At 43.9% G+C, this 17,069-nt stretch overlaps 1 protein-coding gene across 1 annotated transcript in view; it reads right to left on the bottom strand.

Annotated features, from left to right (window-relative positions):
* BRCA2 (BRCA2 DNA repair associated) overlaps window positions 1-17,069 on the bottom strand; it is a 408,071-nt gene that overhangs the window by 106,391 nt on the left and 284,611 nt on the right. Inside the window, exons 21-23 of the mRNA XM_053708460.1 lie at window positions 7,106-7,307; window positions 4,938-5,104; window positions 4,727-4,865 (exon numbers count right to left, since the gene is read on the bottom strand). Of these exons, the coding sequence (XP_053564435.1) occupies window positions 4,727-4,865; window positions 4,938-5,104; window positions 7,106-7,307 (508 nt within the window). The remainder of the gene's footprint in view (window positions 1-4,726; window positions 4,866-4,937; window positions 5,105-7,105; window positions 7,308-17,069) is intronic.

The following is a 17,069-nucleotide window of genomic DNA, read 5'->3' on the forward strand; positions in this document are numbered from 1 at the left end:
AGGACCCTGAATCAGAAGGTCCTGTCTCAGAGGTAGAGACCAAGGTGGACAGGACGACATGTCCACTAGATCTGCATACCAGGTCCTGCGTGGCCACGCAGGCGCTATTAGAATTATCGATGCTCTCTCTTGTTTGATCCTGGCAATCAATCGAGGAAGCATCGGGAAGGGTGGAAACACATAAGCCATGTTGAAAACCCAAGGTGCTGTCAGAGCATCTATCAGTACCGCTCCCGGGTCCCTGGACCTGGATCCGTAACAAGGGAGCTTGGCGTTCTGGCGAGACGCCATGAGATCCAGATCTGGTTTGCCCCAATGCTGAAGCAGTTGGGCAAACACCTCCGGATGAAGTTCCCACTCCCTCGGATGAAAAGTCTGGCGACTTAGGAAATCCGCCTCCCAGTTCTCCACGCCTGGGATGTGGATCGCTGACAGGTGGCAAGAGTGAGACTCTGCCCAGCGAATTATCTTTGAGACTTCCATCATTGCTAGGGAACTCCTTGTCCCTCCCTGATGGTTGATGTAAGCCACAGTCGTGATGTTGTCCGACTGAAACCTGATGAACCTCAGAGTTGCTAACTGAGGCCAAGCCAGAAGGGCATTGAAAACTGCTCTTAATTCCAGAATGTTTATTGGAAGGAGTCTCTCCTCCTGAGTCCATGATCCCTGAGCCTTCATGGAATTCCAAACAGCGCCCCAACCTAGCAGGCTGGCGTCTGTTGTTACAATCGTCCAATCTGGCCTGCTGAAGGGCATCCCCCTGGACAGATGTGGCCGAGAAAGCCACCATAGAAGAGAATCTCTGGTCTCTTGATCCAGATTTAGCATAGGGGACAAATCTGAGTAATCCCCATTCCACTGACTTAGCATGCACAATTGCAGTGGTCTGAGATGCAGGCGTGCAAAAGGTACTATGTCCATTGCCGCTACCATTAAGCCGATTACCTCCATGCATTGAGCCACTGACGGGTGTTGAATGGAATGAAGGACATGGCAAGCATTTAGAAGTTTTGTTAACCTGTCCTCTGTCAGGTAAATTTTCATTTCTACAGAATCTATAAGAGTCCCCAAGAAGGGAACTCTTGTGAGTGGCAATAGAGAACTCTTTTCTAAGTTCACCTTCCACCCATGCGACCTTAGAAATGCCAGAACTAACTCTGTATGAGACTTGGCAGTTTGGAAACTTGACGCTTGTATCAGAATGTCGTCTAGGTACGGAGCTACCGCTATTCCTCGCGGTCTTAGTACCGCCAGAAGAGAACCCAGAACCTTTGTAAAGATTCTTGGAGCCGTAGCTAACCCGAAGGGAAGAGCTACAAACTGGTAATGCCTGTTTAGGAAGGCAAACCTTAGATACCGATAATGATCCTTGTGAATCGGTATGTAAAGGTAGGCATCCTTTAAATCCACTGTGGTCATGTACTGAGCCTTTTGGATCATAGGTAAGATTGTCCGAATAGTTTCCATTTTGAACGATGGAACTCTTAGGAATTTGTTTAGGATCTTTAAGTCCAAGATTGGTCTGAAGGTTCCCTCTTTTTTGGGAACCACAAACAGATTTGAGTAAAACCCTTGTCCGTGTTCCGACCGCGGAACTGGGTGGATCACTCCCATTAGTAAAAGGTCTTGTACACAGCTGACAACCTTGAAAGATGAAATCTCCCTTTTGGAGGAGAAGCTTTGAAGTCCAGAAGATATCCCTGAGATATGATCTCTAACGCCCAGGGATCCTGGACATCTCTTGCCCAAGCCTGGGCGAAGAGAGAAAGTCTGCCCCCCACTAGATCCGTTTCCGGATCGGGGGCCCTCACTTCATGCTGTCTTAGGGGCAGCAGCAGGCTTTCTGGCCTGCTTGCCCTTGTTCCAGGACTGGTTAGGTTTCCAGCCCTGTCTGTAGCGAGCAACAGTTCCTTCCTGTTTTGGAGCGGAGGAAGTTGATGCTGCTCCTGCCTTGAAGTTACGAAAGGCACGAAAATTAGACTGTTTAGCCCTTAGTTTGGCCCTGTCTTGAGGCAGGGCATGGCCCTTACCTCCAGTAATGTCAGCGATAATTTCTTTCAAACCGGGCCCGAATAATGTCTGCCCTTTGAAAGGTATGTTAAGCAATTTAGATTTAGAAGTCACATCGGCTGACCAGGATTTAAGCCACAGCGCTCTACGCGCTTGAATGGCGAATCCGGAGTTCTTAGCCGTAAGCTTAGTTAAGTGTACTACGGCATCAGAAATAAATGAATTAGCTAGCTTAAGGACTTTAAGCTTGTCTATAATCTCATCCAATGGAGCTGAGCTAATGGTTTCTTCCAGAGACTCAAACCAGAATGCCGCCGCAGCCGTGACAGGCGCAATGCATGCAAGGGGTTGTAATATAAAACCTTGTTGAACAAACATTTTCTTAAGGTAACCCTCTAACTTTTTATCCATTGGATCTGAAAAAGCACAGCTATCCTCCACTGGGATAGTGGTGCGCTTAGCCAGAGTAGAAACTGCTCCCTCCACCTTAGGGATCGTCTGCCATAAGTCCCGTGTGGTGGCGTCTATTGGAAACATTTTTCTAAATATAGGAGGGGGTGAAAAAGGCACACCGGGTCTATCCCACTCCTTGTTAATAATTTCTGTAAGCCTCTTAGGTATAGGAAAAACATCAGTACACACCGGTACCGCATAGTATCTATCCAGCCTACATAATTTCTCTGGAATTGCAACCGTGTTACAATCATTCAGAGCCGCTAAAACCTCCCCTAGTAATACACGGAGGTTCTCAAGCTTAAATTTAAAATTTGAAATGTCTGAGTCCAGTTTACTTGGATCAGATCCGTCACCCACAGAATGAAGCTCTCCGTCCTCATGTTCTGCAAATTGTGACGCAGTATCAGACATGGCTCTATTATTATCAGCGCACTCTGTTCTTACCCCAGAGTGATCGCGTTTACCCCTAAATTCTGGCAATTTAGATAGTACTTCAGTCATAACATTAGCCATGTCTTGCAAAGTGATTTGTAAGGGCCGCCCTGATGTACTTGGCGCCACAATATCACGCACCTCCTGAGCGGGAGGCGAAGGTACTGACACGTGAGGAGAGTTAGTCGGCATAACTTCCCCCTCGTCTGGTGAAATTTTCTTTACATGTACAGATTGGCTTTTATTTAAAGTAGCATCAATGCAATTAGTACACAAATTTCTATTGGGCTCCACATTGGCCTTTAAACATATTGCACAAAGAGATTCATCTGTGTCAGACATGTTTAAACAAACTAGCAATGAGACTAGCAAGCTTGGAAAATACTTTTCAAATAAATTTACAAGCAATATAAAAAACGTTACTGTGCCTTTAAGAAGCACAAAAAACTGTCACAGTTGAAATAATAATGAACCAAATTAGTTATAGCAACCAAATTTTCACAGTAAATGCATTAAGTTAGCAAAGGATTGCACCCACCAGCAAATGGATGATTAACCCCTTAGTACCCAAAAACGGATAACAATTTAATATAAGCGTTTTTATCACAGTCAAAACACACTCTCACAGGTCTGCTGTGAGTGATTACCTCCCTCAAAACTAGTTTTGGAGACCCCTGGGCTCTGTAGAGACGTCCTGGATTATGGAGGAAGAAATAGGAAGACTGTGACTGAATTTTTACTACGCAATAAAGCGCTAAAATAGGCCCCTCCCACTCATAATACAACAGTGGGGAAGCTCAGTAAACTGATTTTATTCATAAACAAACGACAGCCATGTGGTAAAAATCATGCCCATAAAGTTTTATCACCAAGTACCTCAGAAAAAAACGATTAACATGCCAGTAAACGTTTTAAAAATAAAATTATGAAATGTTATTAATAAGCCTGCTGCTAGTCGCTTTCACTGCAGTGGAGGCTCAAATATAACTTAAATGTATACAGTATTTTCTTAGTGAAGTTCCATTCCCTAGAAATACCTCAGTGTAAACATACATACATATCAGCCTGATACCAGTCGCTACTACTGCATTTAAGGCTGCACTTACATTACATCGGTATTAGCAGTATTTTCTCAGTCAATTCCATTCCTTAGAAAATAATATACTGCAACATACCTCCTTGCAGGTGAACCCTGCCTGCTGTCCCCTGTTCTGAAGTTACCTCACTCCTCAGAATGGCCGAGAACAGCAAATGGATCTTAGTTACGACCGCTAAGATCATACACAAACTCAGGTAGATTCTTCTTCTAATGCTGCCTGAGAAAAAACAACACACTCGGGTGCTGTTTAAAATAACAAACTTTTGATTGAAGAAATAAAAACTAAGTTTAACAACCACAGTCCTCTCACACGTCCTATCTATTAGTTAGGTGCAAGAGAATGACTGGGTATGACGTAGAGGGGAGGAGCTATATAGCAGCTCTGCTTGGGTGATCCTCTTGCACTTCCTGTTAGGGAGGTGATATAATCCCATAAGTAATGGATGACCCGTGGACTGACTACACTTAACAGGAGAAATAGGGAAAACAACATGATCAGCGTAAACATTTTTTTTATACATTACATTTGTTAAAACAATGTTTCCTTAAAAGTAAATCTATTTCTTCACATGTAAAATAGCAGCATACTTTTATATTCTACATTAGTGGGTACACAAGTCTGGATTCTTTAGGTGCATTATTAGCAAGTTTTAAACAATTATACAATCTACATTTGTTTTCTATAAAAATAACACTCTGCATTTTTCATTACTATGAATAGGATAATACCTGGCTTTTTGTATGTAGATATCACTAATCCCACCACATCAACTTCTGAGTATGGTGCTTTGAAAGAAGGTTCCCGGAACCCAACGAATGGAATTACTTCCCGTGGATGGTAAATCGGTTTCATGATGCTCTGTGAGGGCTTAAGCACAAATTACTTTGTGAGCACTTATACATAAAACAGCCGTAGAACTATGGTGATAACAAATATTACCTGCATTTGCTGAAAACAAGTTTTCTTTGTAGCAGTGAATTGTACATCAGCGGTTTCTGATTTGCCCTTTGACTGAGATGTTGCCAAATGATACATTTTGAAGCGACAACCTTCCTTTAACATGGTAAGTACATCTGGTATAGGACGCCATATATTCAATATATATGCTGTAAATTAGCACAAAAGTGTGTATGTGACGGCCATAGAAATTCTAACACAGTTGTCCTATAAACTATATATGAACTATATAGGAAATAATGGAAGTGGTGAGGTGGATTCCAGTGATGGGAGAGGGAAAACAATAGACAGGAGGGGTAAAAACAGAAATACAAAAAAAACACAAAAGTGTTGGAGAACAGAGAAGCAAGCTAAGGAGAGAAAGAGACAACACACAACACAAAAAGACTAGCAAGATAGTAAAAAGAAACAATATTCCAAGGCAAAAACTTTTATGATTCAGATAGAGCAGCAGTATTAAGACACTTTCCAATTTACTTCCATTATTAACTTTTGAACAGTCTTTTTATATGCAGACTTTTTGGGGAACAAGCTCCTACTGAGCATGTGCACAAGCTCATAAGGTATACTAGTCTGATTGGCTAATGTCTGTCACATGACACAGGGGGCAGGAAAATGGGAGACAAAAATTAAATTACGGCTTATTTGAAATTCAGAGGTGATAAATCATTGTCTTTTTATTATGCACTTGTAATTTATGCAATTCTACTTCATTTAGTGGTCTTTTAACAAATGCCGCAAAGAGAGAGTATTTACCAGTCAGGGCAACCAGGGGCATATTTTGGCTGAGGGTCAACTAGTCTATCGCCTAGTAGAGCAAATTTTGAGGTTTATTACTTTTGATATGATGCCTTCCCACAAATATACTTAGGTTATTAATTGTGTTATACATTGATGACAACTCCCTGTTGCACTGGCCTCTAGGTTTGAGAAATATATTAAGCAAATATCTAAAATTAAGGGCAACTATAAAGAATTTAAGCAGCAAACTGAGGTGAATGAACAAGAAAGGGAAAATCTAGATATGAAAGTATGTACTTACTAATAATGTATTAAAGGGACAGCCTTTAAGGGCCCCATCCGATATGCAGCATCGCCCGCAAAAGCCGGCGACGCCGTTTTTTGCGCGGGTTTGGTATCCTATATACAGCGCCGCATATAAATGCGTGTGTTCTATGTCGGTTTAGGGGTTAATAATTAGGCTTATTGCGTTGTGGGTGGTTGTCGGTCTAAAAGTTAATACATTTATTATTAGGAGTGAGAGGGGGGGGATTGCGGATATAGGGGTATATGTGTCGTGATGATGTTTGGGAGGCGTGTTAGACAGTTATGGGAGATTTCATATTTTAGTAAGTTTTTGTAGGCGCAGGCAGTTTCTTAAGTGCCATAAGTCACTGGCGACTCCAGAAATTTGTACTTACGCTTATTTCTGGACATCGCTAGTTTGTTCGACTTACGGCACTTTAGCAACTGCCGGCGGGGTATATGTAATACCCCGATGTGCGAGGTGAAACTACGGGCGGCGCGGGTTACCTCGCATGCGCCGAAAACTACGCCGTATATCGGATCACGCCCTTGATTTTTGTTTAAAAAGATAGAGAATTCATTTCTTACCCATTCCCCAGCTTTGCCCAACCAACATTGTTATGTTAATATACTTTATAACCTCTAAATCTCTGCCTGTTTCTAAGCTCCTGTAGGCCACCTGTTATTTCAGTGCATTTTCTTAGCTTTTAACAGCCAGACACTGCTAGTTCATGTGTGTCACATAGATAACATTGTGCTCAATCCTGTAGAGTTCTGCATGAACCAGCACTAATTGGCTAAAATGCAACTTTGTAAAAAGCACTATGATAAGGGGACAGGCTGCAGAAACTTAGATACAAGGTAATCACATAGGTAAAAAGTGTATTAGTATAAAAGGGTTGGTTATGCAAAACTCGGGAATGGGTAATAAATGCGATTATCTTTTTAAGCAATAACATTTTTCAAGTAGACTGACCCTTTAATTTTAAAACGTCATTTGTGAAGCCTGAAATTTATTCCTACTGGAGATGGCTAAGAACATTTTAACTCACTGATTGTACTCATGAAATTAGTAGGAAAAATACTGAAGAAATACAGAAACAAAATGAGCTAGAAGTGCTGACCTGTGTCTTTGTCCTGCTCTCTGTAGTCTGCAATGCGCATTTTCCATACAGGTGTCACATCCCTCTTTATGCAGCCATTTGGGCCTTGCTCACTGGACTCAATGGCTTTCCTGAACTCTGCTTGGATCTGTGCTTGTTTTTTCTCATTTAAAAGTTGCCTGTGACAGTGAAGAGCCCTCAGCTGTTCAGTGGTCAAGCATGACTAAAAGAAAACAGGAATTGCTCATATGCGGCCGAATATTACAATTTGCAAGCAGCACACTGAAGGCATCTGTTCCACAAAACAAAACAGAATTTATGCTTACCTGATAAATTTCTTTTTCTTTTGCGATGTACAGAGTCCACGGTTTCATCCTTACTTGTGGGATATTATCCTTCCTAATAGGAAGTGGCAAAGAGAGCCCCCACAGCAGAGCTGTCTATATAGCTCCCCCCTTAACTCCACCCCCCAGTCATTCGACCGAAGGCTTAGGAGGAAAAAGGAGAAACTATAAGGTGCAGAGGTGACTGAAGTTTTCAATAAAAAATACTATCTGTCTTGAATAGACAGGGCGAGCCGTGGACTCGGTACATCGCAAAAGAAAGAAATTTATCAGGTAAGCATAAATTCCGTTTTCTTTTGCAAGATGTACCGAGTCCACGGTTTCATCCTTACTTGTGGGATACCAATACCAAAGCTTTAGGACACGGATGAAGGGAAGGACAAGATAGGAACCTAAACGGAAGACACCACTGCTTGCAGAACCTTTCTCCCAAAAATAGCCTCCGAAGAAGCAAAAATATCAAATTTGTAAAATTTGGAAAAGGTATGAAGTGAAGACCAAGTCGCAGCCTTACAAATTTGTTCAACAGAAGCATCATTTTTAAAAGCCCATGTGGAAGCCACCGCTCTAGTAGAGTGAGCTGTAACCCTGTCGGGAGGCTGCTGTCCAGCAGTCTCATATGCCAAACAGATGATGCTTTTCAGCCAAAAGGAAAGAGAGGTAGCCATAGCCTTTTGGCCTCTACGCTTTCCAGAATAGACAACAAACAAAGAAGATGTTTGACGAAAATCTTTGGTTGCTTGCAAATAAAACTTCAAAGCACGAACCACGTCCAAGTTGTGCAACAGACGTTCCTTCTTAGAAGAAGGATTAGGACACAGAGAAGGAACAACAATTTCCTGATAGATATTCCTGTTAGTAACAACCTTAGGGAGGAACCCAGGTTTGGTACGCAAAACCACCTTATCAGCATGGAAAACAAGATAAGGTGAGTCACATCAAAATCACCGAAGCTCTCTCCTGTTTGATTCTGGCAATCAGACGCGGAAGGAGAGGGAATGGTGGAAACACATAAGCCAGGTTGAACGACCAGGGTACTGCTAGAGCATCTATCAGTACTGCCTGAGGATCCCTTGACCTGGACACGTAACAAGGAAGTTTGGCGTTCTGACGAGACGCCATCAGATCCAATTCTAGTGTGCCCCATAACTGAACCAGTTGAGCAAACACCTCCGGATGGAGTTCCCACTCCCTGGATGAAAAGTCTGACGACTTAGAAAATCCGCCCCCCAGTTCTCTACCCCTGGGATATAGATTGCTGATAGATGGCAAGAGTGAGTCTCTGCCCATCGGATTATTCTGGAAACTTCTATCATCGCTAAGGAACTCCTTGTTCCCCCCCTGATGATTGATATAAGCCACAGTCATGATGTTGTCCGACTGAAATCTGATGAATCTGGCCGAAGCCAGCTGAGGCCACGCCTGAAGAGCATTGAATATCGCTCTTAAACCTAGAATATTTATCGGTAGGAGGGCCTCCTCCTGAGTCCATAAACCCTGTGCTTTCAGCGAATTCCAGACTGCACCCCAGCCCAGTAGGCTGGCGTCCGTCGTCACTATAACCCACGCTGGCCTGCGGAAACACATTCCCTGGGACAGGTGATCCTGTGACAACCACCAAAGAAGAGAATCTCTGGTCTCCTGATCCAGATTTATCTGAGGAGATAAATCTGCATAATCCCCATTCCACTGTCTGAGCATGCATAGTTGCAGTGGTCTGAGATGTAAGCGAGCAAACGGAACTATGTCCATTGCCGCTACCATTAGTCCGATTATCTCCATACACTGAGCCACTGACGGCCGAGGAATGGAATAAAGAGCTCGGCAGGTGGCTAAAATCTTTGATTTCCTGACCTCCATCAGAAATATTTTCATGTCACCGAGTCCCTAGGAATGAAACCCTTGTGAGAGGGGAAAGAGAACTCTTTTTTTATGTTCACCTTCCACCCATGAGATCTTAGAAAGGCCAACACTATGTCCGTGTGAGACTTGGCTAGTTGGAAAGTCGACGCTTGAATTAGGATGTCGTCTAGATAAGGTGCCACTGCTATGCCCCGCGGTCTTATGACCGCCAGAAGGGACCCTAGCACCTTTGTGAAAATTCTGGGACATCCCGAAGGGAAGAGCCACAAACTGGTAATGCTCGTCCAGAAAGGCAAACCTGAGGAACTGGTGATGATCTTTGTGGATAGGAATGTATAGATACGCATCCTTTAAGTCCACGGTGGTCATATATTGACCCTCCTGGATCATTGGTAAAATAGTCCGAATGGTCTCCATCATGAAGGATGGGACTCTGAGGAATTGGTTTAGGATCTTGAGATCTAAGATTGGTCTGAAGGTTCCCTCTTTCTTGGGAACCACAAACAGATTGGAGTAGAACCCCTGCCCCTGTTCTGTTTCCGGAACTGAGCAGATCACTCCCATGGTAAATAGGTCTTCTACACAGCGTAAGAACGCCTCTCTTTTTGTCTGGTTTACAGACAATTAAGAAAGATGGAATCTCCCCCTTGGAGAAGAATCTTTGAAATCTAGAAGATACCCCTGGGTTACGATTTCTAAAGTCCAGGAGTCCTGAACGTCTCTTGCCCAAGCCTGAGCAAAGAGAGAAAGTCTGCCCCCTACTAGATCCGCTCCCGGATCGGGGGCTACCCCTTCATGCTGTCTTGGTGGCAGCAGCAGGCTTCTTGGCCTGTTTACCTTTGTTCCAAGCCTTGTTAGGTCTCCAGACTGACTTGGATTGAGCAAAGTTCCCCTCTTGCCTTGCAGCAGGGGAAGAAGAAGCGGGACCACCTTTGAAGTTTCGAAAGGAACGAAAATTATTTTGTTCGGTCCTCATCTTATTTGACTTATCCTGAGGCAGGGCATGACCCTTCCCTCCAGTGATATCTGAAATGATCTCTTTCAGTTCAGGCCCGAATAGGGTCTTACCCTTGAAAGGGATGGGCAAAAGCTCAGATTTTGATGACACATCAGCCGACCAGGACTTAAGCCATAACGCTCTACGTGCTAAAATGGCAAAACCTGAATTCTTTGCTGCTAATTTAGCCAGATGAAAAGCGGCATCTGTAATAAAAGAATTAGCTAGCTTAAGAGCCCTAATTCTATCCAGAATATCATCTAATGGGGTCTCCAACTGAAGAGCCTCTTCCAGAGCCTCGAACCAAAAGGCAGCTGCAGTGGTTACAGGAACAATGCACGCTATAGGCTGAAGAAGAAAACCCTGATGAACAAAAATTTTCTTTAGGAGACCCTCTAATTTTTTATCCATAGGATCTTTGAAAGCACAACTATCCTCAATAGGTATAGTTGTACGCTTAGCTAGAGTAGAAATAGCTCCCTCCACCTTATGGACCGTCTGCCACGAGTCCCGCATGGTGTCGGATATGGGAAACATCTTCTTAAAAATAGGAGGGGGAGCGAACGGAATACCTGGTCTATCCCACTCCTTAGTAACAATGTCCGAAATCCTCTTAGGGACCGGAAAAACATCAGTGTAGACAGGGACCTCTAAATATCTGTCCATTTTAAACAATTTCTCTTGAACTACAATAGGGTCACAATCATCCAGAGTCGCTAAAACCTCCCTGAGCAATAAGCGGAGGTGATCTAGCTTAGATTTAAAGGCCGTCATATCTGAATCTGTCTGAGGGAACATCTTTCCTGAATCAGAAATCTCTCCCTCAGACAGCAAATCCCTCACCCCTACCTCTGAACATTGTGAGGGTACATCGGATACGGCTACTAAAGCGTCAGAAGGCTCAGCATTTGTTCTTAACCCAGAGCTACTGCGCTTCCCTTGCAACCCAGGCAGTTTAGATAAAACCTCTGTGAGGGTAGAATTCATAACTGAGGCCATATCTTGCAAGGTGAAGGAATTAGACACACTAGAGGTACTTGGAGTCACTTGTGCGGGCGTTACTGGTTGTGACACTTGGGGAGAACTAGATGGCATAACCTGATTTCCTTCTGTCTGAGAATCATCCAGTGCCAAACTCTTATAAGTCAAAAACAGAATTTATGTTTACCTGATAAATTACTTTCTCCAACGGTGTGTCCGGTCCACGGCGTCATCCTTACTTGTGGGATATTCTCTTCCCCAACAGGAAATGGCAAAGAGCCCAGCAAAGCTGGTCACATGATCCCTCCTAGGCTCCGCCTACCCCAGTCATTCGACCGACGTTAAGGAGGAATATTTGCATAGGAGAAACCATATGTTACCGTGGTGACTGTAGTTAAAGAAAATAAATTATCAGACCTGATTAAAAAAACCAGGGCGGGCCGTGGACCGGACACACCGTTGGAGAAAGTAATTTATCAGGTAAACATAAATTCTGTTTTCTCCAACATAGGTGTGTCCGGTCCACGGCGTCATCCTTACTTGTGGGAACCAATACCAAAGCTTTAGGACACGGATGAAGGGAGGGAGCAAATCAGGTCACCTAAATGGAAGGCACCACGGCTTGCAAAACCTTTCTCCCAAAAATAGCCTCAGAAGAAGCAAAAGTATCAAATTTGTAAAATTTAGAAAAAGTGTGCAGTGAAGACCAAGTCGCTGCCTTACATATCTGATCAACAGAAGCCTCGTTCTTGAAGGCCCATGTGGAAGCCACAGCCCTAGTGGAGTGAGCTGTGATTCTTTCAGGAGGCTGCCGTCCGGCAGTCTCATAAGCCAATCGGATAATGCTTTTAATCCAGAAGGAGAGAGAGGTAGAAGTTGCTTTTTGACCTCTCCGTTTACCAGAATAAACAACAAACAAAGACAAAGTTTGTCTGAAATCCTTAGTAGCTGCTAAGTAAAATTTGAGAGCACGAACTACATCCAAGTTGTGCAACAAACGTTCCTTCTTTGAAACTGGATTAGGACACAAAGAAGGCACAACTATCTCCTGGTTAATGTTTTTGTTAGAAACAACTTTTGGAAGAAAACCAGGTTTAGTACGCAAAACCACCTTATCTGCATGGAACACCAGATAAGGAGAAGAACACTGCAGAGCAGATAATTCTGAAACTCTTCTAGCAGAAGAAATTGCAACCAAAAACAAAACTTTCCAAGATAATAACTTAATATCAACGGAATGTAAGGGTTCCAACGGAACCCCCTGAAGAACTGAAAGAACTAGGTTGAGACTCCAAGGAGGAGTCAAAATTTTGTAAACAGGCTTGATTCTAACCAGAGCCTGAACAAAAGGCTAGAACATCTGGCACAGCTGCCAGCTTTTTGTGAAGTAACACAGACAAGGCAGAAATCTGTCCCATCAAGGAACTTGCAGATAATCCTTTTTCCAATCCTTCTCGAAGGAAGGATAGACTCTTAGGAATCTTAACCTTGTCCCAAGGGAATCCTGCAGATTCACACCAACAGATATACCAAATTATGTGGTAATTTTTCTGGTTACAGGCTTTCAGGCCTGAACAAGAGTATTAATAACAGAATCTGAGAACCCTCGCTTTGATAAGATCAAGCGTTCAATCTCCAAGCAGTCAGCTGGAGTGGGTCGAACGGACCTAGAACAAGAAGGTCTCTCAAAGGTAGCTTCCATGGTGGAGCCGATGACATATTCACCAGATCTGCATACCAAGTCCTGCGTGGCCACGCAGGAGCTATCAAAATCACCGACGCCCTCTCCTGATTGATCCTGGCTACCAGCCTGGGGATGAGAGGAAACGGCGGGAACACATAAGCTAGTTTGAAGGTCCAAGGTGCTACTAGTGCATCCACTAGAGCCGCCTTGGGATCCCTGGATCTGTACCCGTAGTAAGGAACTCTGAAGTTCTGACGAGAGGCCATCAGATCCATGTCTGGAATGCCCCACGGTTGAGTGACTTGGGCAAAGATTTCCGGATGGAGTTCCCACTCCCCCGGATGCAATGTCTGACGACTCAGAAAATCCGCTTCCCAATTTTCCACTCCTGGGATGTGGATAGCAGACAGGTGGCAGGAGTGAGACTCCGCCCATAGAATGATTTTGGTCACTTCTTCCATCGCTAGGGAACTCCTTGTTCCCCCCTGATGGTTGATGTATGAACTTGGCCCTCGCTAGCTGAGGCCAAGCTTTGAGAGCATTGAATATCGCTCTCAGTTCCAGAATATTTATCGGTAGAAGAGATTCTACCCGAGACCAAAGACCCTGAGCTTTCAGGGATCCCCAGACCGCGCCCCAGCCCATCAGACTGGCGTCGGTCGTGACAATGACCCACTCTGGTCTGCGGAAGGTCATCCCTTGTGACAGGTTGTCCAGGGACAGCCACCAACGGAATGAGTCTCTGGTCCTCTGATTTACTTGTATCTTTGGAGACAAGTCTGAATAGTCCCCATTCCACTGACTGAGCATGAACAGTTGTAATGGTCTTAGATGAATGCGCACAAAAGGAACTATGTCCATTGCCGCTACCATCAAACCTATCACTTCCATGCACTGCGCTATGGAAGGAAGAGGAACGGAATGAAGTATCCGACAAGAGTCTAGAAGTTTTGTTTTTCTGGCTTCTGTCAGAAAAATCCTCATTTCTAAGGAGTCTATTATAGTTCCCAAGAAGGGAACCCTCGTTGACGGAGATAGAGAACTCTTTTCCACGTTCACTTTCCATCCGTGAGATCTGAGAAAGGCCAGGACAATGTCCGTGTGAGCCTTTACTTGAGGAAGGGACGACGCTCGAATCAGAATGTCGTCCAAGTAAGGTACTACAGCAATGCCCCTTGGTCCTAGCACCGCCAGAAGGGACCCTAGTACCTATGAGAAAATCCTAGGAGCAGTGGCTAATCCGAAAGAAAACGCCACGAACTGGAAATGCTTGTCCAGGAATGCAAACCTTAGGAACCGATGATGTTCCTTGTGGATAGGAATATGTAGATACGCATCCTTGAAATCCACCTTGGTCATGAATTGACCTTCCTGGATGGAAGGAAGAAGTGTTCGAATGGTTTCCATCTTGAACGATGGAACCTTGAGAACTTGTTCAAGATCTTGAGATCTAAGATTGGTCTGAACGTTCCCTCTTTTTTGGGAACTATGAACAGATTGGAGTAGAACCCCATCCCTTGTTCTCCTAATGGAACAGGATGAATCACTCCCATTTTTAGCAGGTCTTCTACCCAATGTAAGAATGCCTGTCTTCTTATGTGGTCTGAAGACAACTGAGACCTGTGGAACCTCCCCCTTGGAGGAAGCCCCTTGAACTCCAGAGAATAACCTTGGGAGACTATTTCTAGCGCCCAAGGATCCAGAACATCTCTTGCCCAAGCCTGAGCGAAGAGAGAGAGTCTGCCCCCCACCAGATCCGGTCCCGGATCGGGGGCCCGCATTTCATGCTGTCTTGGTAGCAGTGGCAGGTTTCCTGGCCTGCTTTCCTTTGTTCCAGCCTTGCATAGGTCTCCAGGCTGGATTGGCTTGAGAAGTATTACCTTCCTGCTTAGAGGACGTAGCCCTTGGGGCTGATCCGTTTCTGCGAAAGGGACGAAACTTAGGTTTATTTTTGGTCTTGAAAAGACCTATCCTGAGGAAGGGCGTGGCCCTTGCCCCCAGTGATATCAGAGATAATCTCTTTCAAGTCAGGGCCAAAGAGTGTTTTCCCCTTGAAAGGAATGTCAAGCAATTTGTTCTTGGAAGACGCATCCGCTGCCCAAGATTTTAACCAAAGCGCTCTGCGCCACAATAGCAAACCCAGAATTTTTTCGCCGCTAACCTAGCCAATTGCAAGGTGGCGTCTAGGGTGAAAGAATTAGCCAATTTAAGAGCACGAATTCTGTCCATAATCTCCTCATAAGAAGAAGAATTACTAATAATCGCCTTTCCTAGCTCATCAAACTAGAAACACGCGGCTGCAGTGACAGGGACAATGCATGCAATTGGTTGTAGAAGGGAACCTTGCTGAACAAACATCTTTAGCAGACCTTCTAATTTTTTATCCATAGGATCTTGGAAAGCACAACTATCTTCTATGGGTATAGTGGCGCGCTTGTGTAGAGTAGAAACCGCCCCCTCGACCTTGGGGACTGTCTGCCATCAGTCCTTTCTGGGGTCGACTATAGGAAAACAATTTTATAAATATGGGGGGAGGTCTTGATTGAATAATAAAAACTACAGTTAAACACTAAAAAACTCTAAGCCATCTCCGTGGAGATGTTGCCTGTACAACGGCAAAGAGAATGACTGGGGTAGGCGGAGCCTAGGAGGGATCATGTGACCAGCTTTGCTGGGCTCTTTGCCATTTCCTGTTGGGGAAGAGAATATCCCACAAGTAAGGATGACGCCGTGGACCGGACACACCTATGTTGGAGAAATATACGGTTTGCAATTTATAGACATATCAGTACATGTGGGACACATTCTAAGAGGGGCTTCCACAATGGCTTCTAAACATATTGAGCAAGGAGTTTCCTCAATGTCAGACATGTTGAACAGGCTAGTAATGAGACAAGCAAGCTTGGAGAACACTTTATTCAGTGAAAAAACAAATTTTTTTTTTTAAAAAACGGTACTGTGCCTTTAAGAGAAAAAAAGGCATAAACAATCTGCAAAACTGCTTAAAAATACATCAAACTTTTCGAAATTTTTACAGCAGATTGCACCACAAGCAAATGAAACATTTAACCCCTAAATATGGAAACCGGATTGACAAAGTGCGAAAAACCGGAAAAAAACTCTGTCAGCACCTTGCCACAGCTCTGCTTTGGCTCCTACCTGCCCTTAGGGATTGGAAATGTGGGGATAAAGCTTCGTTTTGGCCCAAAAAGTTCACCAGGACCCTCCGGTGTTGTAGCTTGCTGCTTGTCAAGAGAAAAAAACTGCGCAACTGAGGCGCGAAATTAGGCCCCGCCCATCTCACTCAATGTTTCTAAGGCCTCCAAAAAAAAAATAAAACACACCAAGCGTATTTACCAGCCATGTGGGTTCTAAAACCCCAAAAAGCCAAGTGTACCCTCAATACAGTTGTCCTCCAAAGGTCATTAACAGCACTCCCAGTACACACAACCGTTTGTTAATATCATTCAAACTGAGTGTCAACCATAATTTTAGCCCTTTATGCAAGCTTAGTAATGCCACTATAAGTCTAGGATTACTGCTTACCCTTACCATCATGGGGATACTGTCAGCCTTTCTGAAATATCACAGTCTCTCCAGAAAAAATGACTGAACATACCTCATTGCTGTATAGCACGAAACCGTTCCTCAAACTGAAGTTTCCTGTACTCCTCAGCCTCTGTGGGAACAGCAGTGGATCTTAGTTACAAATGCTAAGATCATCATCTTCTAGGCAGAAATCTTCATCCATCTCCTGCCTGAGAGTAAATAGTACACACCGGTACCATTTTAAAAAAACAAACTCTTGCTTGAAGAAAATAAAAAAACATAAATTTATGTAAGAACTTACCTGATAAATTCATTTCTTTCATATTAGCAAGAGTCCATGAGCTAGTGACGTATGAGATATACATTCCTACCAGGAGGGGCAAAGTTTCCCAAACCTCAAAATGCCTATAAATACACCCCTCACCACACCCACAATTCAGTTTAACGAATAGCCAAGAAGTGGGGTGATAAGAAAGGAGCGAAAGCATCAAAAATAAGGAATTGGAATAATTTATACAGAAAAATCATAACCACCACAAAAAAGGGTGGGTCTCATGGACTCTTTGC

The sequence above is a fragment of the Bombina bombina genome, chromosome 3 (assembly GCF_027579735.1).
Source record: "Bombina bombina isolate aBomBom1 chromosome 3, aBomBom1.pri, whole genome shotgun sequence".
Classification (NCBI taxonomy): domain Eukaryota; kingdom Metazoa; phylum Chordata; class Amphibia; order Anura; family Bombinatoridae; genus Bombina; species Bombina bombina.